This window comes from Pongo pygmaeus, chromosome 20 (assembly GCF_028885625.2).
Source record: "Pongo pygmaeus isolate AG05252 chromosome 20, NHGRI_mPonPyg2-v2.0_pri, whole genome shotgun sequence".
NCBI lineage: Eukaryota > Metazoa > Chordata > Mammalia > Primates > Hominidae > Pongo > Pongo pygmaeus.
This window is the reverse complement of record NC_072393.2, coordinates 21,910,061-21,934,057: the sequence shown is the minus strand read 5'-3', so window position 1 is coordinate 21,934,057 and position 23,997 is coordinate 21,910,061. Positions and strand designations below refer to the sequence as shown.

Sequence of the window (23,997 nt, the reverse complement as noted above, 5' to 3'; positions counted from 1 at the left end):
TTGGATAGTTGTATTTCCTATTTTATTTTATTCTGTTTTATTTTATTTTATTTTTCTTTTGAGATGGAGTTTTGTTCTTATTGCTCAGGCTGGAGTGCAGTGGCCTGATCTCGGCTAACTGAAACCTCTGCCTCCCGGGTTCAAGTGATTTCTCCTGCCTCAGCCTTCCGAGTAGCTGGGATTACAGGTGTGCACCACCACACCTGGTTAATTTTTGTATTTTTAGTAGAGATGGGGTTTCACCATGTTGGTCAAGCTGGTCTTGAATTCCTGACCTTGTGATCTGCCTGCCTTGGTCTCGCAAAGTGCTGGGATTACAGGCCTGAGCCTCCATGCCCGGCCAATATTTATAACATTTTAAAACAATGGCTGCTCTTTGTTTTCTACCAACAATCAACAGGGGTTTTATTTTCATTGCATTATCAACAGATTTGGTGTATTTCATGAATTTACAGTGGCCATTGTAATGGGTGTGAGGTGATTTCATTTTTCTTTTTTATGTGTTTCTCTACAAATTATTAATTTTGCTTTTCTTTTCAAATACTTGTTCACATTTGGGTATCTTTTTTAATGAAAATTCAGTTCAATTATTTTTTCATTAATAAATCAAGTTATTCAGCTTTATTGTTCAGTTTTAATAGTTGTTTATATATTTTGAATATTAACTCATCACACATCTCTTGTGATTTGCAAATATTTTCACCCATTTTCTAGGAGGCATTGTCTATTGAATTTTTGTTTTGATGTGCAGAAATTTTGAAGTATAATGCAGTTAAATCTTAATGGTTATTCTTGTTGTAGTTGCTCATGCATTTTGTGTCATATCTGAAAAAACAGTGCCAAGACCAATGACATGACTTTTTCCTATATTTTTTCTAAGAGGTGTTATTTATCTTTTCATGTTTAAGTATTTAGTTAAACCATTTTTTTTTTGTATTTTGTTCAAGGAAATGATCCAACTTTATTTCATCAGTGTCAATTTCCGGTTTTCAACAATATTTGAAGAGAATATCTTTTCTCTATTGTACGCTCATGGCAACTTTGTGGAAGATTATTTTATCTTATACAGAAGAGTTCATTTCTGGGCTCTCTATTCTGTTCTTTCATCTGTTTATCTTTGTGTCAGCACCACATTGTTTTGTTTTTGTAGCTTTTAATATGTTTTGAAATCAGAAAGTATAATGCCTCTTTGTTCTTTTTCAAGGGCGTTTATCTATAGTTTATAATCAAATTTAAAAATTTTAAGCCAGGCCCAGTGGCTTACACTTGTAATCCTAGCACTTTGGGAGGCCAAGGCGGGCAGATCATGAGGTCAGGAGTTCGAGACCATCCTGGCGAACATGGTGAAACCCTGTCTCTACTAAAAAAAAATATGAAAATTAGCTGGGCGTGGTGGCGGGTGCCTGTATTCCCAGCTACTCAGGAGGCTGAGGCAGGAGAATTGCTTGAATCCGGGAAGCAGAGGTTGCAGTGAGCCGAGATCATGTCACTGCAGCCACTGCACTCCAGCCTGACAATAGAGTGAGGCTCCATCTAAAAAAAAATAAATAAAAAAAACTATATTTCTGTAAAAAACTGTGTGATTAGGGTTTTTATAGAGATTATATTAAATTCATTCACCACTGTAGGTCATAGTAATGTCTTTGAAATATTAAATTTTTTGACCCTGGAGCAAGAATATGTTGAAAAGTAGCTGGGTGCAGTGGCTCATGCCTGTAATCCCAGCACTTTGGGAGGCTGAGGCGAGCGAATCGCAAGGTCAAGAGATCGAGACCATCTTGGCCAAGCTGGTGGAACCCTGTCTCTACTAAAAATACAAAAATTAGCTGGGCATGGTGGCACGCACATGTAGTCCTAGCTGCTCAGGAGGCTGAGACAGGAGAATTGCTTGAACCCTGGAGGCAGAGTTTGTAGTGAGCCGAGATCACACTATTGCACTCCAGCCTGGCAAAAGAGCGAGACACCATCTCAAAAAAAAAAAAAAAAAAGAATCTGTTGAAGAGTGTGTTTTAATTTCCTATATTTTTGGATTTCACAGTTTTACTTTGGCTTTTAATTCCTAGTTTCTTTCAGTTTTGGTCAGAAAACATAGTGTATACTTTTGGTCTTCTTAAATGTATTTGTTGTTATTTTGAGACAGGATCTTACTCTGTTGCCCAGGCTGTAGTGCAGTGACATGATTTTGGCTCACTGCAACCTCAGCCTGCTGGGCTCAAGTGATCCTTTTACCTCAAATTTTTGAGCTGGGACTACAGAAATGCACTACTCCCCCTGGTTAATTTTTTGAATTATTAGTAGCGACAGGGTCTCACTATGTTGTGTAAGCTGGTCCCAAACTTTTTGCGCCATGTGATTCTCCCAAAATGTTGAGATTATAGATATGAGCCTCTGCACTCAGCCGGTATTCATAAATTTAATAAGACTTGGTATGTGTTGTAACAGAACACACCAGGAACAAGTAAGAATATTGTGTGTATTCTCTTGCTTTTGCCTGGAAAGTTTTGTACATGTCTGTTAAGCCTAGTTGGTGACGTGATATGGTTGGCCTAAGGTTAGAGGATGTCCATTTTCTCTAAACCGCATGCTGCAATATAATCCTCCTGTTTGATGTGGGACCTGGTGGGAGGTGTTTGGGTCATGGGGGAGCAAATTCCTCATAAATGGCTTGGCACCATCCTTTTGATAATCAAAAAGGTTACACTCTATTGATTCAAATGAGAGCTGGTTGGTTAAAAAAAAAAAAAAAAACCTGGCTTCTTCACCTCACACTTACTCTGTCTCTTACTGTGTGATGTGTCCAGTTATACTTTGCCTTCCACAATGATTATAAGATTACTAAGACCCTTACTCACCAGAAACAGATGCTGGCACACACTTACTGTACAGTCTGCTGAACTGTGAGCCAAATAAACCTTTTTTCTTTATAAATTATCTACTCTCAGCTATTCCTCTGTATGTAAAATAATACAGTCTATAATGTCTGAGTTTTTTATTTTCTTATTTATTATTGCAAATGGGGTGTTGATGTTTACAGTTATTATGTTGCTAAGTATTTCTTTACTTTTGTCAGTATTTGCTTTATATATTTTGCAGCTCTGATGTTTTATACATACATACATATACAGAGAGAGATGTAATAGTTACAGATTCCTGGTAAATTGCCCTATTTTATCATTATATAATATCAATTTTGTTCTCATGCTAGTACTTGACTAAAAGCATATTATGTCTAATATAATTATAACTACCTCACCCAATTGTGGTTAGTATATGCATGAAAAATAAATTTTTTCTATTATGTTACTTTCAGTCTATTCAACGCAATGCTAAAACCAGTCTCTTGTAGGCAGCATATTGTATGCTTTTTTCCAGTTACTCAGATATTTTTTCTTTTTCTTTTTTATAATTTTATTTATTTATTCATTTATTTTAATTTTTTTTTTTTTGAGAAAGGATCTCACTCTATTGCCCAGGCTGGAGTGCTATAGCGTGATCTTGGCTCACTGTAACCTCCACCTCCTGGATTCAAGTGATTCTCATGCCTCAGCCTCCCAAGTAGCTGGGATTACAGGCATGTGCCACCACACCCATCTAATTTTTTCTATTTTCAGTAGAGATGGGGTTTCACTGTGTTGGCCAGGGTAGTGTCAAACTCCTGGCCTCAAGTGATCCACCCTCCTGGGCCTCCCAAAGTGCTGGGATTACAGGCATGAGCCACCATGCCTGGCCTATTTATTCATTCAATTTTGAAATAGGGTTTCACTCTGTCAATCAGGCTGGTTTTCAGTGGCATGATCATGGCTCACTGAACCTCAACTTTCCAAACTCTGATGATCCTCTCCTTTCAGCCTCTCAAATAGCTGTGTTACAAATATTTGCCATCACACCCGGCAAGTTTTGTTGCATTTTTTTTTGTAGAGACAGGGTTTTGAGATATTGCTCAGGCTGATCTCAAACTCCTGGGATCAAGTGATCAGCCCACTTTGACCTCAAAACATGCTGGGATTATGTTTCTTTCTATTAAATAGTTTAATTAATTTGTATTTAAAATGATTGCTTTAAAATAGTGTTACTATTACCAGTTTTACTGTTATTGTTATGTGTTTCTTGTAGATTTTTTTTCTCATTTCTTGTTTTACTGCCTTTATTTTTGTTTATTCTGTGTAGTGACATGCTTTGGTTATTTTTCCATTTCCTTATTTATACATTCCATAAATATTATCTTTGTAATTGTCTTGAGAAATGGAGATTACATAAAACATTTTAATATGAAAATAATATATTCTATTTTATTTTATTTTTTTGAGACAGAGTCTCGCTCTGTCACCCAGGCTGGAGTGCAGAGGCATGATCTCAGCTCACTGCAACCTCCACCTCCCAGGTTCAAGCAATTCTCCTGCCTCAGCCTCCCAAGTAGCTGGGTTTACAGGTACCTGCCACCACACCTAGCTAATTTTTTGTATTTTTAGTAGAGATGGGTTTTTGCCATGTTGGGCAGGCTGGTCTCAAACTCCTGAACTCAGGTGATACACCCGCCTCAGCCTCTCAAAGTACTGGGATTACAGATGTGAGCCACAGCACCCAGCCAAAACTAAAATGATATATTTTAATCTCGTAACAACTTCAATTTAATACAAAAGCTATACCTTTATATTTTTCAGTAGTTATTGATATTAAAGATTATTTTATACTATGCATCTACTAACAGATTTATATTTTATATTTCATATTCTGTAGAAGTAGTTTAAGGATTTTGTGTACCATCATTATGATAGTAAATAATTCTACATGTGTCTGTATATTTACATTTAATAGAGAGCTTTATTTTATATATGGTTTTATGATGCTGGCCAGCATCATTTTAATTTTCAAAATAATGGACTCATTTTAGTATTTCTCTTTGTTTATATGCAGAGTCTCACTATGTTGCTCAGGCTGATCTTGAACTCCTGTTCTCAAGTGATCTGGCTGCCTTGGCCTGCTAAAACTGTAGGATTCATAGGCCCGAACCACTGTGCCTGGACACCATGTAGTACTTTTCATAGGACTCTGCTAGTAGTGATGAACACTCACACCTTTTATTTTGGAGTCTTTATTTTTATCTTGTTTTTAAAGTAAAATGATTTTGGGTCAAGTATTATTGGTTAGAAATTTTTTTTATTACATCAAAATTTGGAAAGTTCTTAGGTTTTTCTTTTCTTTTTTGAGACAAAGTCTCACTCTGTTGCCCAGGTTGGAGTGCAGTGCTGTGATCTTGGCTAACTGCAATCTCCGCCTCCCGAGTTCAAGTGATTCTCCTGCCTCAGCTTCCTGAGTAGCTGGGATTACAGGCACGTGCCACCATGCCCAGCTAATTTTTTGTTTGTTTGTTTGTTTGTTTTATTTTTGAGATGGAGTCTAGCTGTGTCACCCAGGCTAGAATGCAGTGGCTTGATCTTGGCTCACTGCAACCTCAACCTCCCGGGTTCAAGCAATTCTCCTGTCTCAGCCTCTGGAGAAGCTGGGATTACAGGTGACTGCCACTGCTCCCAGCTAATTTTTTTTTGTATTTTTAGTAGAGATGGGGTTTCACCATCTGGCCAGGCTGGTCTCGAACTCCAGACCTCGTGAAACACCTGCCTCGGCCTCCCTAAGTGCTGGGATTACAGGCATGAGCCACTGCACCCTGTCTAATTTTTGTATTTTTTTAGTAGAGATCGGGATTCACTATGTTGGCCGGGCTGGTCTTGAACTCCTGACCTCAAGTGATATGCCCACCTTGGCCTCCCAAAGTGCTGGGATTACAGGGGTGAGCCACTGTGCCTGGCTCTCAGGTTGTTTTTATCTTGAAATGTCCTCATATTACTTTTTCTCTGTATTCTTTTTCTAGGATTTCTTTCATGAATATATTAATCTATTTGATGGTGTCTAATAAGTTTTACATTTCATATTTTAATTTTGTTTTGCAATTTTATATTTTTGAGTTATATTTTTTAGGTTATGCCACCTCACACCAATTAATTGTGTTTTGATATTTTAGTTTATATTATAATTGTGTATGACAGGCCGGGCATGGTGGCTTATGCTTGTAATCCAACACTTTGGGAGGCCGAGGCAGGTGGATCATGAGGTCAGGAGTTCGAGACCATCCTGGCTAACACAGTGAAACCTTGTTTCTACTAAAAATACAAAAAATTACCTGGGCCTGGTGGTGGGCGCCTGTAGTCCTAGCTATTTGGGAGGCTGAGGCAGGAGAATAGCATGAACCTGGGAGGTGGAGCATGCAGTGAGCTGAGATGGTGCCACTGCACTCCAGCCTGGGAGACAGAGCGAGACTCTGTCTCAAAAAATAATAATAAATAATAATAATAAATTGTATATGACAATGATTAACTCAATGCAATTTAAGACAATGTCGAGCAAAATTAAATATGAATCAGCCATATGTCTACTGCCAATATAATTATCTCTGTTTGTTTGCTTGTGTAAATATTATCCCTGTATTTTTTTTTTTTTCTTTTTTTAAGACAGAGTTTCGCTCTTGTTGTCCAGGCTGGAGTGCAATGGTGCAATCTCAGCTCACCGCAACCTCCGCCTCCCAGGTTCAAGCAATTCTCTTGCCTCAGCCTCCTGAGTAGCTGGGATTACGGCATGCATTACCACACCTGGCTAATTTTGTATTTTTAGTAGAGACGGGGTTTCTCCATGTTGAGGCTGGTCTCAAACTCCTGACCTCATGTGATCTGCCCGCCTCAGCCTCCCAAAGTGCTGGGATTACAGGCATGAGCCACCGTGCCTGGCCTTTTTTTTTTTTTTTGAGACGGAGTCTTGCTCTGTTGTCCAGGCTGGAGTTCAGTGGCACAACGCCTGGCTAATTTTGTATTTTTAGTAGAGATGGGGTTTCTCCGTGTTGGTCAGGCTGGTCTCGAACTCCTGACCTTGTGATCTGCCTCCCTCCCAAAGTGCTTGGATTACAGACATAAGCCACTGCACCCAGCCTATCCATGTATTTTTTTTTATAACTTGTGTATTTGTTGTGTAGGTGTGTTGTGAATGCTTGTTTAATCCTAAGTGAATAGTGATAGAAATTCTTCTAATATTAACATTAAATTTATTTGTGAATCTCTATTATTTTTGGATTTAAAGATATTTTTAAAACTATGATAACTATCTCTTTTAAGTATTATTGTTTACTTTTATTTGTCAAAAACACACAGCAAAATTTAGAATTAAAAAAACAACTTTTTTTTTTTTTTTTTTTGAGATGGAGTCTCACTCTGTCTCCTGTGCTGGAGTGCAGTGGTGTGATCATGGCTCACTGCAACCTCCACCTCCTGGGTTCAAGGAATTATTTTGACTCAGCCTTCTGAGTAGCTGGGATTACAGGTGTGCATCACCACACCTAGCTAATTTTTTATTGTTGTTATTGTTGTTGTTGTTGTTTTAGTAGAGATGGGGTTTCACCATGTTGGCCAGGCTGGTCTTGAACTCCTGATTTCAAGTGACCCATCTGTCTCAGCCTCTCCAAGTGCTGGGATTACAGGCATGAACCACTGCACCTCACCTACAAGATTTTTAAATATTTAGTTTATTCATATTAATTATATTTATATTAATTATATTAATTAATTAATTATATTTATATTAGTATGCAACATATGCTAAAATGTTTTTATCTTGCAGAGCTAAATCTGTTTTTGTGTGTGTGTGTAGGAGACAGAGTCTCACTCTGTCACCCAGGCTGGAGTGCAGTGGTGCAATCTCGCCTCACTGCAACCTCTGCCTCCCAAGTAGCTGGGATTACAGGCACCCGCCACCATGCCTGGCTAATTTTTGTATTTTTAGTAGAGACAGGGTTTCACCATCTTGGCCAGGCTGGCCTTGAACTCCTGACCTTGTGATCCACCCCCCTCAGCCCCCTAAAGTTCTGGGAGTACAGCACTGCCTGGCCGTTGAAGGGGGTGGGTCGCCCCTTCACAGCTGTGGGTGTTTCTCGTTGGGTGGAATGAGAGACTTGGAAAAGGAAAAGACACAAAGTGAAGAGAAAGAAATAAGGGGACCCAGGGGACCAGCGTTCAGCAGATGGAGGATCCCACTGGCTTCTGAGTTCCCTTAGTATTTATTGATTACTTATCGGTGTTTTTTAGAGAGGGGGATGTGTCATGGTCACAAGACAATAGTGGGGAGAGGGTCAGCAGACAAACACGTGAACAAAGGCCTTTGCATCATAGACAAGGTAAAGAATCAAGTGCTGTGCTTTAGATATGCATAGACATAAACATTTCAATGCTTTGTTAAGCAGTATTGCCGCCCACATGTCTCACCTCCAGCCCTAAGGCAGTTTTTCCCTATCTCAGTAGATGGAACGTACAATCGGGTTTTATACCGAGACATTCCATTGCCCAGGGACAGGCAGGAGACAGATGCCTTTGTCTTGTCTCAACTGCAAGAGGTATGCCTTCCTCTTACACTAATCCTCCTCAGCACAGACCTTTTATGGGTGTCAGGCTGGGGGACGGTCAGGTCTTTCCCTTCCCATGAGGCCATATTTCAGACTATCACATGGGGAGAAACCTTGGACAATACCTGGCTTTCCTAGGCAGAGGTCCCTGCGGCCTTCCACAGTTTTTGTGTCCCTGGGTACTTGAGATTAGGGAGTGGTGATGACTCTTAAGGAGCATGCTGCCTTCAAGCATTTGTTTAACAAAGCACATCTTGCACAACCCTGAATCCATTTAACCTTGAGTTTGACACAGCACATGTTTTAGAGAGCACGGGGTTGGGGGTAAGGTCACAGATTAACAGCATCTCAAGGCGGAAGAATTTTTCTTAATACAAAACAAAATGGAGTCTCATGTCTACTTCTTTCTATACAGACATATTAACAATCTGATCTCTCTTGCTTTTCCCCACATTTCCTCCTTTTCTTTTCCACAAAACTGCCATCGTCATCATGGCCCATTCTCGATGGTCACTGTCTCTTCGGAGCTGTTGGGTGTACCTGCAGACTAACAACAGACAAAACAGGCACACAAGGATTAATATGAAATTTATAATTGTAGTACTTCCAATGGTCTTAACCCAAGTGACAGGGTTAAGATTTGCGAGGCCATCAGCAACTCCTGTAATTGCCTTAGTTCCTGGCACCACATTTAAATGGGCTTTTGATGCTTCAAAAATTTGTTCTTTTAATTTGGAAATGTCTAAAGTGAGATTATCTTCTCTTCCTTGTAGATGGTGTCTAACCATATCCCAGTGATGCTCAGACTCATTATAAATTTGGGGTGTAATACAAAAATCTGATGTATTCTAGTCACATTGTAACTGGAAACGATGTTCTAAGCTCATGAGTCTGTCTCCCATCCAAATGACAGTTTGTCTAAGATCATTAATTTGATATGCCAATTTTTGATCAATACCAGATTGTGAATTCCACAGTCTTGTAGAATTTTTTTGCCAATCATTAACAAAGTTTACTGACTGAACAGAAGAGTGCAACGCAACTCCTGCCACAGCAGCCGTAGCTGTGACTGCAATTAATCCCATAATCACTGCAATGAAAGTAAAAATGAATCTTTTGGATCTATTTAAAATGCCTTTTAATACTTCAGTCAAAATATGGATGGATGGCCAGGCCTCCCACGGTCGGTCCATGGACACAGGGATCCACACACCTTCTCTTGCTCTCACCAGCAGAATACGGTGCTGCCAATTAAAAGTTGAATCAATGCAAGTAAACAATCTGCAATTTTCACAGGTTATAGTTTGTGAGTCTGGTTTAATAACTATATTTCCTACAACTAGCATATAAGGGGGCTTTATGCAACTTTGTAAAGGAACCGTTAGACTGGAATTTAGGTCGATAGTATAAAATGGCTTACGGTCTCTCATTTCTAAAGTTTGATTTCCAGACCAAATCCTAATGCGGTGTGAGGCCACAGTAAGCCTCCACAATTCTGGATGTTCAGGACCAGAGACAGGACTTATTATTTTTGGTCTTGGGGTAGAGATTCCTTTTTCTCCCCATTCCCAAGGGTAGAAAGACTGTAATTTTTTATGTTTATATTTGTCTAGACTTTCTGTTAAGTCGCTATCAACAGCTGGACTCACTTGTGCACTTGGACACAACTGAGTTTGTCCTGAGCAATTGTGGTTGAATTGACCTTGAGGTGCCCAATCTATAATAGTTCCGAATTCATCGTTTTGTAATATAACCGCACTATTGGCCACACATTCTTCCCAAACTAAGGCTTCTGTATTTTTAGATCCTTTGGAAATTTCCTTGGGGCAAAGTTTCCCTTTAGGTCTAAATTTTAATGATCTTTGGTAAGAAAAGTCTTGTAAATAATTTACCCGTGGCCTGAGTGACATCCCGCTTACCATGTGATAAGTGAATCTACTGTTAGGACTGACAGTAGGTACTTCTACCAACCAATTTTGGACTGCAGGCATTAAGCATCCTGGTGCTCTCCCTAGGCAAATAGGAGGATAATGATACCCAATGGAGATATTTATCATCATCCCTTCTTCTTCAGGTTTGGCAGGGCAGCGATCATCTGTGGGGCCAGGTACCCATACACTATCATTAGCATATACTTCTATAGGATTATCCATCCATATGACTGCCCGAATTAAGGGCGGGAAAGGCACATAGGCCCAGTAGGTATAATTAGCTGCAGCTGCTCCTGCAGGCATAGGGAGACTTACCACCGTTGATACAATCATCAAGGCTGCAAGCAGCATACCCTCTGGAGTTTGTGTCACCTTTGTGTTCTCTAGAAATTTTGTAGCTAACTGTGTCAGCTTCTTTAGTTGTGCCCAAGTCGGCAGCTCTGCCTTCTTGGTGGATGGCAACTTCATCTGTTCTTCTGATATCACTATTTTGTTCATCTTGTGAGTCGATGGTGCTCGATTGTGGCGTCTCCATCTCCACGGAGGTGCTTTTCTTTGCATCTCCGATGGGTTCATTGTAGAACTTCAAATGTCTAGTGGGTATCCAAACAGGAAGCTGATTTTCTCCTGGTGAAACACAAGCAAAACCTCTCCCCCACGTTATCACCTTCCCTATTTCCCATGTCTTATTTTTATTATCTTTCCACCAAATCAATTTTCCTTCATGTGGGCTGTTCTTTTTACCAGTAAGATGTTGTTCTGCAGAAGTAGTAGTCTGATTTCTATAAATGTTTAAAAAATTTAAAGTATAGAGTGCTAGATTAAGTTGCATCTGAGGAGTGGTACACTCCTTACTGTCTCCCCCTTCTCTTTGTTTAACTAATTGAGTTTTGAGTGTTCTATTAGTTCTTTCAACTATGGCCTGTCCTTGGGAATTATAAGGAATTCCTGTTGTATGTGAAATTTTCCACTGATTTAAGAATTTTTGGAAAGCTTTACTACAATATCCAGGTCCATTGTCAGTTTTGATTTTTTCTGGAACTCCCATTACAGCAAAACAAGACAATAAATGTTTTTTAACATGGGAAGTACTTTCTCCTGTTTGGCAAGTTGCCCATATGAAATGTGAATAAGTATCAACTGTTACATGAACATATGATAATCTTCCAAATGAAGGTACATGCGTGACATCCATTTGCCATAATGCATTAGGACACAGACCTCTGGGATGAACTCCTGCCTCTTGAGTGGGCAGGTGTAAGACTTGACACTGGGTGCAATGTTGTACAATATCTTTTGCCTGTTTCCATGTGACATCAAATTTGTTTTTTAATCCTGCTGCATTTACATGAGTCAAAGCATGAAGTTCTTGTGCTTTTATAAATGCAGATGATACCAGTAAGTCAGCTTGTTCATTTGCTTTAGTCAAAGGCCCTGGTAAATTACTGTGTGCTCGAATATGAGTAATATAAAATGGGAAATTTCTTTTTCTTACAGTTTGTTGTAATAAATTGAATAGCTGGTTTAATTGGTCATCCATGCTATATTTGATTAGAGCTGTCTCAACATCCCTTGTAGCCTGTACTACGTATGCAGAATCTGATATAATATTGATAGGTTGGTCAAAATCTTGTAACGCTGTAATGACTGCAACCAACTCTGCTCTTTGAGCCAATTGATATGGAGTTTTGATTACTCGTTCTTTTGGCCCTGTGTAAGCCGCTTTTCCATTGCTGGAACCATCAGTAAATACTGTTAGAGCATTTTCTAAAGGTTTCCATCTGGTAATTTTGGGTAGAATCCAAGTAGTCAATTTTAAAAACTGGAAGATTTTTGTTTTTGGGTAATGATTATCAATAATTCCCACAAAATTAGCAAGACCAATCTGCCATGTATTAGAATTGATAAAGGCTTGTCTAATTTGTTCCTTGGTTAAAGGGACAACTATTTTGTCTGGGTCATTTCCACATAATTTTATTATTCATAATCTTGTCTGACCAATTAATGTGGCTATTTGATCTAAGTACAATGTAAAAGTCTTAACTGTACTGTGAGGAAGGAATGACCACTATACAAGACCAGTATTTTGAATAATGATGCCTGTTGGAGAATGTGCAGTGGCAAAAATCAAAAGTTGGAGTGGGGCTAAGGGATCTATTCTATTTATTTGTGCTGACTGAATTTTCTCTTCCACTAATTTAATTTCTTTTGTTGCCTCTGGGGTTAACATTCTCTTACTATTTAAGTCTGAGTCTCCTCTTAAGATAGAGAACAAATTTGACATGGCATAAGTAGGAATGCCCAGAGTTGGCCGAATCCAATTAATATCTCCCAGCAATTTTTGAAAATCATTTAGTGTTTTTAATGTGTCTTTTCTTATTTCTATTTTTTGTGGCTTAATTTTTCTATTTTCTATTTGCATTCCTAAATAATGAAAAGGAGTAGAGGTTTGGATCTTATCAGATGCTATTGTTAGTCCTGCGTTGGCAACCTCTGCTTGCAGAAATGTATAACAGTCAATTAATTTATCTCTCGTTTCTGCAGCACATAAAATATCATCAGTATAATGAATAATATAACAGTCTGAAAACTTGTTTCTAACTGGTTGAAGAGCTCGACCTACAAAAGTCTGACAAATAGTTGGACTATTAAGCATTCCTTGAGGTAACACTTTACACTGAAACCTGGTGGCTGGTTCTTTATTATTTATGGCTGGTATAGTAAAGGCAAATTTTTCACAATCTTGCTCCGCCAGAGGGATGGTAAAAAAGCAATCCTTTAGATCAATTATAATTAAAGGCCAGTCTTTTGGGATCATGGCCGGAGAGGGCAACCCGGGTTGGAGAGGCCCAATGGGTTGAATTACAGCGTTTACGGCCCTTAAGTCAGTTAACATACGCCATTTGCCGGATTTCTTCTGAATTACAAACACAGGAGAATTCCAAGGCGAGAATGAAGGCTCAATATGTCCTTTTTTTAACTGTTCATTTGCTAATAAATGTAAAGCCTCCAGTTTTTGTTTTGGTAGCAGCCACTGATTTACCCATACTGGTTTTTCTGTCTTCCAAGTTAATGGTATGGGTTTTGGAGGCTCTACAGTGGCCGCCCCTAAAAAGGATACCCTATTCCTTTTCTTTCTTGATTTATTTTAGTCTCAATTGGAACTTTAATGCCATCTCCATTTTTTCCCAGTCCCTTTTCTGGTATATATCCCATCTTGGTCATGATTTTTTCACTCGTGGGGCTATATAATGGAGCGGGCATAGTGATTTCCGTACACCATTGTTGTAATAAATCTCGACCCCACAGATTAAGAGGAATTGAAGTAATCATTGGCTGAACAGTACTTTCTTGATTATCTGGCCCTAAACAATGTAAAATCTTAGTACTTTGATACACTTCTGAGGCTGTGCCTATGCTGATAAGTCCTGTGACAGCCTTTAGTTTAGGCCAATTTTTTGGCCACTGATTTAAAGCAATGATAGAGACATCCGCTCCAGTGTCTACTAACCCTTCAAACTGTTTTCCTTGAATAATGGCCTTACACACAGGCCTGTTCTCTGAGACCTGACTTGCCCAATATGCAGCCTTTCCTGTCAGATCAGTGCTTCCAAACCTTCCTGGTTTTTTAATCTCACTATTTTCAACCTTAATATATGGCAGGAGTAATAATTGAGCAATCTTGTCTCCTGGACTGGCACTCCAAGGAATTGAAGAGCTAATAACCAACTGAATTTCTCCTTTATAGTCTGAATCAACTACACCAATATGAATTTGAACTCCCTTTAGATTTAGACTTGATCTCCCCAAGATTAGTCCTACAGTCCCCTCAGGCAGCGGGCCATATACCCCTGTGGGGATTTTTTGTGGGGGCTCCCCTGGAAGCAGAGAGACTGCTTGTATAGTACATAAATCTGCTGTTGCACTGCCACTTGTGGCGGGGGACAATTGTTGTATTGTGGTAACTGGCTTATTCCCTGAAACTCTTGGGACAGTGGGGGTTGTTGTCTCTGAAAACCTTGAGGAACAAAGGGCTGAATTGGGAATGCCCCAGTTTGTTGTGGGGCCTGAGGCTGGCCCCTTTGCTCGTTTCCTGACAATGGTTGCCCCTTTTTATCAAATTTAGAACGACATTGACTAGCCCAATGTTTTCCTTTTTTACATCTTGGACATAAGTCAGGTGGCTCTCTACCTGTAGTTGTAGTCGCTTGAATAGTTATATTCTGTTTATTTGAGACTGGACAATTCTTTTTTAAATGACCAATTTGACCACAATTATAACATTTCCCTTTAAATGTTCTAATTTGTCCTCCTAAAAGGACTCCCGCTATTGCTTGAGCCATAAGCGTAGCTTTATGCATAGCTCCTCCAATTCCATCACAGGCTTTTACATACTCTGAGATTACATCTGATCCTGCAGGAATCTTTCCTTTTAATGGCTTAATGGCTGATTGAGACTCAGGATTGGCGTTTTCATATGCCATCAACTCCACTATGACTTTACGGGCTTTTTCATCGGTAATTGACTTTTGAGCAGCATCTTGGAGCCTTGCCACAAAATCAGGGTAGGGCTCTTTCGAACCTTGTCTTACTGTATTAAATGAGGGGCAGGCAGTTCCTGGGTCTTGGATTTTTTCCCAGGCTCTAAGACAGATAGCTCTAACTTGCTCAATGGCCTCATTTTGCATTAATGCTTGTTGACTAATGGTGCTCCAATTTTGACCTGTTCCCAATAGTTGATCTGCATCTATGTTAACTGGAGGATTGGCAGCCCTATTTCTTCGGACCTGTTCTTGTGCCCCATCAATCCACCAAGTCTTAAATTGTAAAAATTGAGAGGGTGAGAGAGACGATTTTGCCAGAATCTCTCAATCATAAGGAATGAGTCTGTGTCCATGAGCAATGGAATCTAATAGTGTCCTCATATAAGGGGAGTGGGGTCCATACTGTTTTACTCCCTCTTTCATATCTTTTAGCATTTTTATTGAAAAAGACTTGTATCTGGCCTCAACTGTGAGAGGCTCTCCCTCTTGGGCTCCTTCTCCAGGTGGCATCGGCTCTAACATTACTGGGAATTGCCATGCCTCAGTATCTCCTTCCTTTCTTGATTTATCAATAATTTCATGTAATTCACTACCCTGTCTACTAGGTGGTGCTGTAGGATTAAGTCTCCTAGTGGGTGGCTGAGGGTAAGGCGCCCTGCCCTGTGGTGCTGGGGGCATTCCTGGACATACATACTGACTTTCTGGGGGTGGCTGATACTGAAGTTCGGCCGGTGGCCAGTATTGATAAGCTACTGGCGGTTGGGTCTTACTTTCTCTAACCTGCGTTTGAGGTTGTAATGCTACGGGCATCTGACCTAGAGGACTTGGCCCTCGTGGTTTAGACTCTAATGGCCCCACTGATTCTGGACCTTTTTCTTCTAATTTTAATGTTTTAGGATATATCACCTCCTGTAATTGATTATAGTCAACATTTTGCGTTGACTGAGCCATTACTGACTCTGCTACATATTCGCAATGTAAACTTTCCATTTCCTTTTGGGACTTTCTCCCTGTATTTTCTTTACAATCTATTACACAGCTTTGAGGGGCATCAGAAACTGAAACACTATCTTCTTCTGTTTGAAATGGTTCTAAAGCTGCTTTAATAATGGCCCAATCATTCCATACCATAAGTGGAATGATATTACCCTTCCTACCTGCTTGTTTTAGTTCCTTACCAATTTTTTCCAATCTTTTAGATCTAAAGTTCCTTGTTCTGGGAACCATGGGCAAAATTGTTCTATTATTTGAAATAGCTTGATTAGATTTTTTGTAGATATTTTAACTCCCCCTCTTTTTAAAAGAATTTTAATAAAGCTGAGATAAGAGGCATATTTGCTTTTAGTTTTACTTTTAGTTTGCCCCATTATCACCCTAGCTTTCTTCCGAGTGTGCAAGCTTACCATAAGGCTGACTAGACTTACTCGGGATCTCTCATTGACTTGTCCTCAATGACCATGCTCGAGCGTACCTTCACCCTAGAGAAAAGGCCTCCACGTTGAGCACCAGATGAAGGGGGTGGGTCGCCCCTTCACAGCTGTGGGTGTTTCTCATTGGGTGGAATGAGAGACTTGGAAAAGGAAAAGACACAAAGTGAAGAGAAAGAAATAAGGGGACCCAGGGGACCAGCGTTCAGCAGATGGAGGATCCCACTGGCTTCTGAGTTCCCTTAGTATTTATTGATTACTTATCGATGTTTTTTAGAGAGGGGGATGTGTCATGGTCGCAAGACAATAGTGGGGAGAGGGTCAGCAGACAAACACGTGAACAAAGGCCTTTGCATCATAGACAAGGTAAAGAATCAAGTGCTGTGCTTTAGATATGCATAGACATAAACATTTCAATGCTTTGTTAAGCAGTATTGCCGCCCACATGTCTCACCTCCAGCCCTAAGGCAGTTTTTCCCTATCTCAGTAGATGGAATGTACAATCAGGTTTTATACCGAGACATCCATTGCCCAGGGACAGGCAGGAGACAGATGCCTTTGTCTTGTCTCAACTGCAAGAGGTATGCCTTCCTCTTACACTAATCCTCCTCAGCACAGACCCTTTACGGGTGTCAGGCTAGGGGACGGTCAGGTCTTTCCCTTCCCACGAGGCCGTATTTCAGACTATCACATGGGGAGAAACCTTGGACAATACCTGGCTTTCCTAGGCAGAGGTCCCTGCAGCCTTCCACAGTTTTTGTGTCCCTGGGTACTTGAGATTAGGGAGTGGTGATGACTCTTAAGGAGCATGCTGCCTTCAAGCATTTGTTTAACAAAGCACATCTTGCACAACCCTGAATCCATTTAACCTTGAGTTTGACACAGCACATGTTTTAGAGAGCACGGGGTTGGGGGTAAGGTCACAGATTAACAGCATCTCAAGGCGGAAGAATTTTTCTTAATACAGAACAAAATGGAGTCTCTTATGTCTACTTCTTTCTATACAGACATATTAACAATCTGATCTCTCTTGCTTTTCCTCACAGCCGTAAAGCTAAATCTTAATATACATTAAACAACTACCAATTATTCCCATTTCATCTCACTTTTCAAATACCATTCTTGTTCTGTTTCAGAGTGTAACTGTTAGACATATCATACAATCTCTGTCTTTTTGTGACTGGCTCATTTCATTTTGCATAATGTTAAGATTTATCTTTATAGTTGTTATAATATTTTCTGCTTTTTGCAAACTGAGTGATATTCCAGTGTTTTTAGATTTCAAATTATATTTACTAAATGATTTTGTAACAGAAATTTGCATTGCTTTTACCTATTGGCTTTCAGTAACAGTGCTGCAATAATTATGGGTATGCAAATGACTCTTTATATGACCATATATGTGAAAGTTCATGTGCTGGATTCTATTTTATTAGTCTACTTTCTTATCTTTATATTAATACAAAATTGTTTTTATTATGTAGATTTGTCATGTATTTTGAAGTAAAGAACTGTGATACCTCTAACATTGTTCCTTTTTTTGAAGATTGTTGGGTATAGTCTCTTGAGATTCCATATACTTTTGGGGTTGCTGTTTCTATTTCTTCAGAAGTGCAATAAGAAATTTGAAAGACATTACATTAAATCTCTGGATTACATTGAGCAGCATGGACATCTACACAATATTAATTTTTTCAACCTTTCAACAACAGCACACTCAAAAATGTGTTGTTCAATTTCTATATATTTGTGAATGTTTCCGTTTTTTAAATTATTGTTTTATAATCTCATTCTGTTTTGGTCACAGAAAGTAATTCATAAAATTTCAGTTTTAAAAAATTTGTTAAGAATTTTTTTTGGCCTAACAGATAGTCCTTTCAAGGAGAATGTTGTATGAGCTATTGGGAAGGGTGTGTATCCTGATGTTCAGCTCTCTATACCTCTGTTAGAAATAATTGTTCCATACTGATTTCAAGTTTTCTATTCCCTTACTAATATTCCATCTTGTTTTATTTTTATTAAGAAAATGGGGTCTTGATATATTCTACTATAATTATATTGCTCTCTGTGTGTTTCTTCGATTCAGTCAATATTTGTTTTATATATTTGAAACCCTCATGTGAGATGTGCATGCGTACACACACACACACACTAGTCATTCGTTCCCAGTAAATGAATCTACTATTGTTCAGTGTCCTTTTTTCTCTTTTCAGAGTTTTGACTTAAAGTACATGTTATTAAATATGACACTTTTTGACTTAAGATGTAGCTTGTGTAATATTATTTTGACCTCTTCTTCTCTCATTTGGTTAATATTTACATAAAATTTCTACTTTCATCTTGCTACTTTCAGTCTTTTTTTTATTGTTAGATTTCAACTGACTCTTGTAAAAAGGCAAATGAATCTTGGTATTTGAAAGATTTTAATAAATCATTTTATTGAAAATTATGTCTCTAAATTGAAAAGTTAATTTTATATATATTTAAATAATTTTCTGAAAGAGTAACTAATGTAATTTTATTAATTCTATTGTTTAATTCTTGTATCTTTGTCCCTCATTTTCCCTCTTTCTGTCTTCTTTTGTGTCCTTTGGTTTTTGTATTAATATGCTTTCACTACTCTCTTATTTTCTTTTGTGTATCTATACAGATATTTTCTTTGTGGTACCTTGGGAATTACATAAAAACTTTAAAAAATAAAACAATTTTAATGTAGTAAAAATTAACCTTATTTGCACCACAATTGCTTGAATCCAGGAAACGTAGGTTGCAGTGAGCCGAGATCATGCCAGCCTGGGCGACAGAGTGAGACTCCATCTGAAAAATATATATATATATATATATATATATATATAAACCTTATTTGCATACAAAAAAATCTCATTACATCTGCTCTCTACTTTGTTACTGATGTTGCTAATTATATACATATATATTTTTTAAATTTTTATTTATTCATTTTTTTGAGAGTCTCACTCTGTCACCCAGGCTGGATTACAATGGTGCAATCTCGGCTCACTGCAACCTCCAACTTTCAAGTTAAAGCGATTCTCCTGCCTCAGCCTCCCAAGTAGCTGGGATTACAGTTGCCCACCACCACACCCAGCTAATTTTTATATATTTAGTTGAGATGGGGTTTCACCATGTTGGCCAGGCTGGTCCTGAACTCCTGACCTCAGCTGATCCACCCTCCTCAGCCTCCCAAACTGCTGGGATTACAGGCATGAGCCACCGTGCCTGGCCACTAATTATTTATTTTTATGTTACATTAACAGATGTTTATAATCATTTCTATGCTTTTATATTTAAATTTTAGAGAATAATAATGCTTTCTGCATGATTATTAAAATGCTAAGGAATTCTGTTTTTGTGTATGTAAATATCTTTCCCAGAAAGTTATGTATTTTTGTATGATTATGTGTTTTCCTGCATCATGTCATTTTCAGTGGGATGAGCTCCTTTCAGTATCTTTGGCATGTAGGGCATATGCAGTGCCAATATACTTTTTCAGGATTGGGTTATTTTGGAAGGTCTTTCTTTTTATTCAGTTGGACAGTTCTTTTTTATTTATTTATTTATTTATTTATTTATTTATTTATTGAGAAGGAGTTTCGCTCTTGTTGCCCAAGCTTGAGTGCAATGGCGTGATTTTGGCTCACTGCAATCTCCGCCTCCCAGGTCCAACCGAATCTCCTGCCTCAGCCTCTTGAGTAGCTGGGATTACAGGGGCATGTGACCACGCCTGGCTAATTTTTTGTATTTTTAATAGAAACGGGGTTTCACCATGTTAGCTAGACTGGTCTCGAACTTCTGACCTCAGGTGATCCACCCGCCTCGGCCTTCCAAAGTGCTGGGATTACAGGCATGAGCCACTGTGCCCGGCCAGTTCTTTTTAGTTGTATTATTTTCACTTGACAGCTGTTTTTTTTCCCCAGGACTTTGACTATATCACCCAGTTCTCTTCAGGCCTTCCAATTTTTTTTGAAAATTTACTGGTTATCTCATAAGACATTTTTATAAATAATACATTACTCTATCTTGCAGCTCCTAAGATTCTTTTCTTGTCTGTGACATTTTTATCTTCCTAATTTATGTTTTTTGATTTGTTTAATATTTTTATTGTCATCCTCATTTTTCTGAACTTCAGTTGTTGTCTGTGTTCCTGTTTCATTCACTGTGTAGTATTTAATTTATTTTAAATTTAAAAAATTTATACATCTTTATATTCCTATGGTTGCTTCTGAAAGTTTAGTAATGTTTTTGATGGGGTCATCCTGCCCTAATATTTTGTGTATATTAATTTTTGATTGAGATTTAGACATTAAAAACAAGCTACCTGTCACAATCTTTTTTTTTTTTTTTTTTTTGAGATGGAGTTTTGCTCTTGTTGCCCAGGCTGGAGTGCAATGGCATAATATCAGCTCATCACAACCTCTGCCTCCCGAGTTCAAGCGATTCTCCTGCCTCAGCCTCCCGAGTAGCTGGGATTACAGGCATGTGCCACCATGCCCAGCTAATTTTGTAATTTTAGTAGAGACAGAGTTTCTCCATCTTGGTCAGGCTGGTCTTGAACTCCTGACCTCAGGTGATCTGTCCGCCTTGGCCTCCCAAAGTGCTGGGATTACAGCTGTGAGCTACTGAGCCCGGCCCTGTCACAATCTTTATAATGTAGCTTAGGCCTGGTATAGTCTGAAACCAGTTGTCTTGGCTAGAGATTTTGGGAGTCCCTCAAACATTTTCTTAGATTGTGTCTTGTCTGAAATTTTGTGGGCTTTTTAAGTTAAAGAAGTATGTTAGCATTTTTTCTAAATAGTCAGTAATCACTTGCTAAACCTGTTTCCTGTATGTGGTACTGCAGTCTCTGCTGCTGTAACACTTAACTTTGGTCTCAGCAGACTCAAACTGTCATTCCAAAGTATACCACCGTTTCTTTTAGCACTTTATGTCATGGGAGATGGAAACCAGTGTCTGAAAAGGCCTCTTAGAGCCAGAAATAAACATGTATGTGACACTATTTTTTTTAGTCTTTTAAAAAAGAAACCAGGAGTTGGCAATTTACTTCTGAAGGCACTATGTTATATTGGGCAGCAGAAAAAGTGTGTTGGGTAAATGTAACAGACTTTTCATTTTTCTCCTATTTGGCTCTATGCATTGTCATCACCTGGGGCACTGCACACACTTTACTTATTTATAAATTTTTTACAAACGTATTTTGGTCAGAATGTTTTTGTTACATTTATATGTCTATAAAGGATTTAGGATCTGTGGTATTTTGCTATGCCATCTTGCTTATATAGTTGGTATAAGTTAGATTTGTAAATGATATTAATCTGAGTTGAGTAAATGGAATAATTTGTTATTTTTATTTCTTTCAGCTATGTGTTCTCATTTTGCCAAAGACCTTAGGCCAGAGCAATATATAAAAAATTCTTTCCAAAAAGTCATACTGAGAAGATATGGAAAATGTGGATATCAGAAAGGCTGTAAAAGTGTGGATGAGCATAAGTTGCACAAAGGAGGTCATAAGGGACTTAACCAGTGTGTGACAACTACCCAGAGCAAAATAGTTCAGTATGATAAATATGTGAAAGTCTTTCATAAATATTCAAATTCAAAGAGACATAAGATAAGACATACTGGAAAAAATCCTTTCAAATGTAAAGAATGTGGCAAGTCATTTTGCATGCTTTCACAACTAACTCAACATGAGATAATTCATACTGGAGAAAAACCCTACAAATGTAAAGAATGTGGCAAAGCTTTTAAAAAGTCCTCAAACCTTACTAATCATAAGATAATTCATACTGGAGAGAAACCCTACAAATGTGAAGAATGTGGAAAAGCTTTTAACCAGTCCTCAACTCTTACTAGACATAAGATAATTCATACTGGAGAGAAACTCTACAAATGCGAAGAATGTGGAAAAGCTTTTAACCGGTCCTCAAACCTTACTAAACATAAGATAGTTCATACTGGAGAGAAACCCTACAAATGTGAAGAATGTGGCAAAGCTTTTAAACAGTCCTCAAACCTTACTAATCACAAGAAAATTCATACTGGAGAGAAACCCTACAAATGTGGAGAATGTGGCAAAGCCTTTACCCTATCTTCACACCTTACTACACATAAGAGAATTCATACTGGTGAGAAACCCTACAAATGTGAAGAATGTGGCAAAGCTTTTAGTGTATTCTCAACCCTTACTAAACATAAGATAATTCATACTGAAGAGAAACCCTACAAATGTGAAGAATGTGGCAAAGCTTTTAACCGGTCCTCACACCTTACTAATCATAAGGTAATTCATACTGGAGAGAAACCCTACAAATGTGAAGAATGTGGTAAAGCCTTTACCAAGTCCTCAACTCTTACTTATCATAAGGTAATTCATACTGGAAAGAAACCCTACAAATGTGAAGAATGTGGTAAAGCCTTTAGTATCTTCTCAATCCTTACTAAACATAAAGTAATTCACACAGAAGAGAAACCCTACAAATGTGACGAATGTGGCAAAACTTTTAACTACTCCTCAAATTTTACTAATCATAAAAAAATTCATACTGGAGAGAAACCCTATAAATGTGATGAATGTGGCAAAAGCTTTATTCTCTCCTCTCATCTTACTACACATAAGATAATTCATACTGGAGAGAAACCCTACAAATGTAAAGAATGTGGCAAAGCTTTTAACCAGTCCTCAACCCTTATGAAACATAAGATAATTCATACTGGAGAGAAACCCTACAAATGTGAAGAATGTGGCAAAGCCTTTAACCAATCCCCAAACCTTACTAAACATAAGAGAATTCATACCAAAGAGAAACCCTACAAATGTAAATAATGTGTCAAACCCTTTAGTGTATTTTCACCTTTTATTAAAACACAAGATAATTCATACTGGAGAGAAATCCTACAAATGTGATAAATGTGGCAAAGCCTTTAACTGGCTCTTAATCCTTATGAAACAAAAGATAATTCATACCAGAGAGAAACCCTACAAATGTAAGGAATGTGGCAAAGCATTTAACTGGTCCCTAAATCTACTAAACATAAAAAAACTTACACTGGAGAGAAACTACAAAGCTGGAAGACATCACAGTAATTTTGACAACACCTCAAACTTTTCTAAACATAAATCATACTGGTGAGGAACTTCAAAAATGCGAAAAGTGTGACAAAACCTTTAAATGATTGTCACACTTGATTGTAGGTAAGATAATTCTTACTAGAAAAACTCTTACAAGTGTGAAGAATGTGGCAAAATTTTTAATGAATACTCACACCTTATTGCCAGGAAAGCATTTATACTTGAGAAAAATTGTACCAATATAAAGACTGTGAAAAAGCCATTAATGTCTGCTCACATCTTACTCAACATCAGAGAGTACTTAATAAAAGTATTATAAATTTAATTACTGTCAAAAAATCTTTCAGAAAATATAAGCTTTTAAAATACAGTATTTATTTTGAAGACAAACATTACAAATAAAAGAGGGTTGTAGTACCTTTACTTGTATCACAGATCTTATTGTACACATTTTGTACTAGAGAAAACCCTGAAGCAGTTGCTTCAACTTTGTTCAACATCAGGGAATTCAGATTGGAGAAAAACCCTGCAAATATAATAAATTTGAAAAAAAAAATTTTCCAAAACT

General features: G+C 38.2%; 1 protein-coding gene across 2 annotated transcripts in view; it reads left to right on the top strand.

The window, feature by feature from the left end:
* Nucleotides 1-23,754, top strand: part of LOC129020591 (zinc finger protein 708) — a 325,243-nt gene extending 301,489 nt beyond the window's left edge. For both annotated transcript variants that reach the window (XM_054465161.2, XM_054465162.2), the window contains exon 4: nucleotides 21,718-23,754. In XM_054465161.2, coding sequence (XP_054321136.2) covers nucleotides 21,718-23,183 — 1,466 coding nt within the window. In that variant the 3' untranslated portion in view covers nucleotides 23,184-23,754. The remainder of the gene's footprint in view (nucleotides 1-21,717) is intronic.
* The last annotated feature ends 243 nt before the right edge of the window (nucleotides 23,755-23,997 follow it).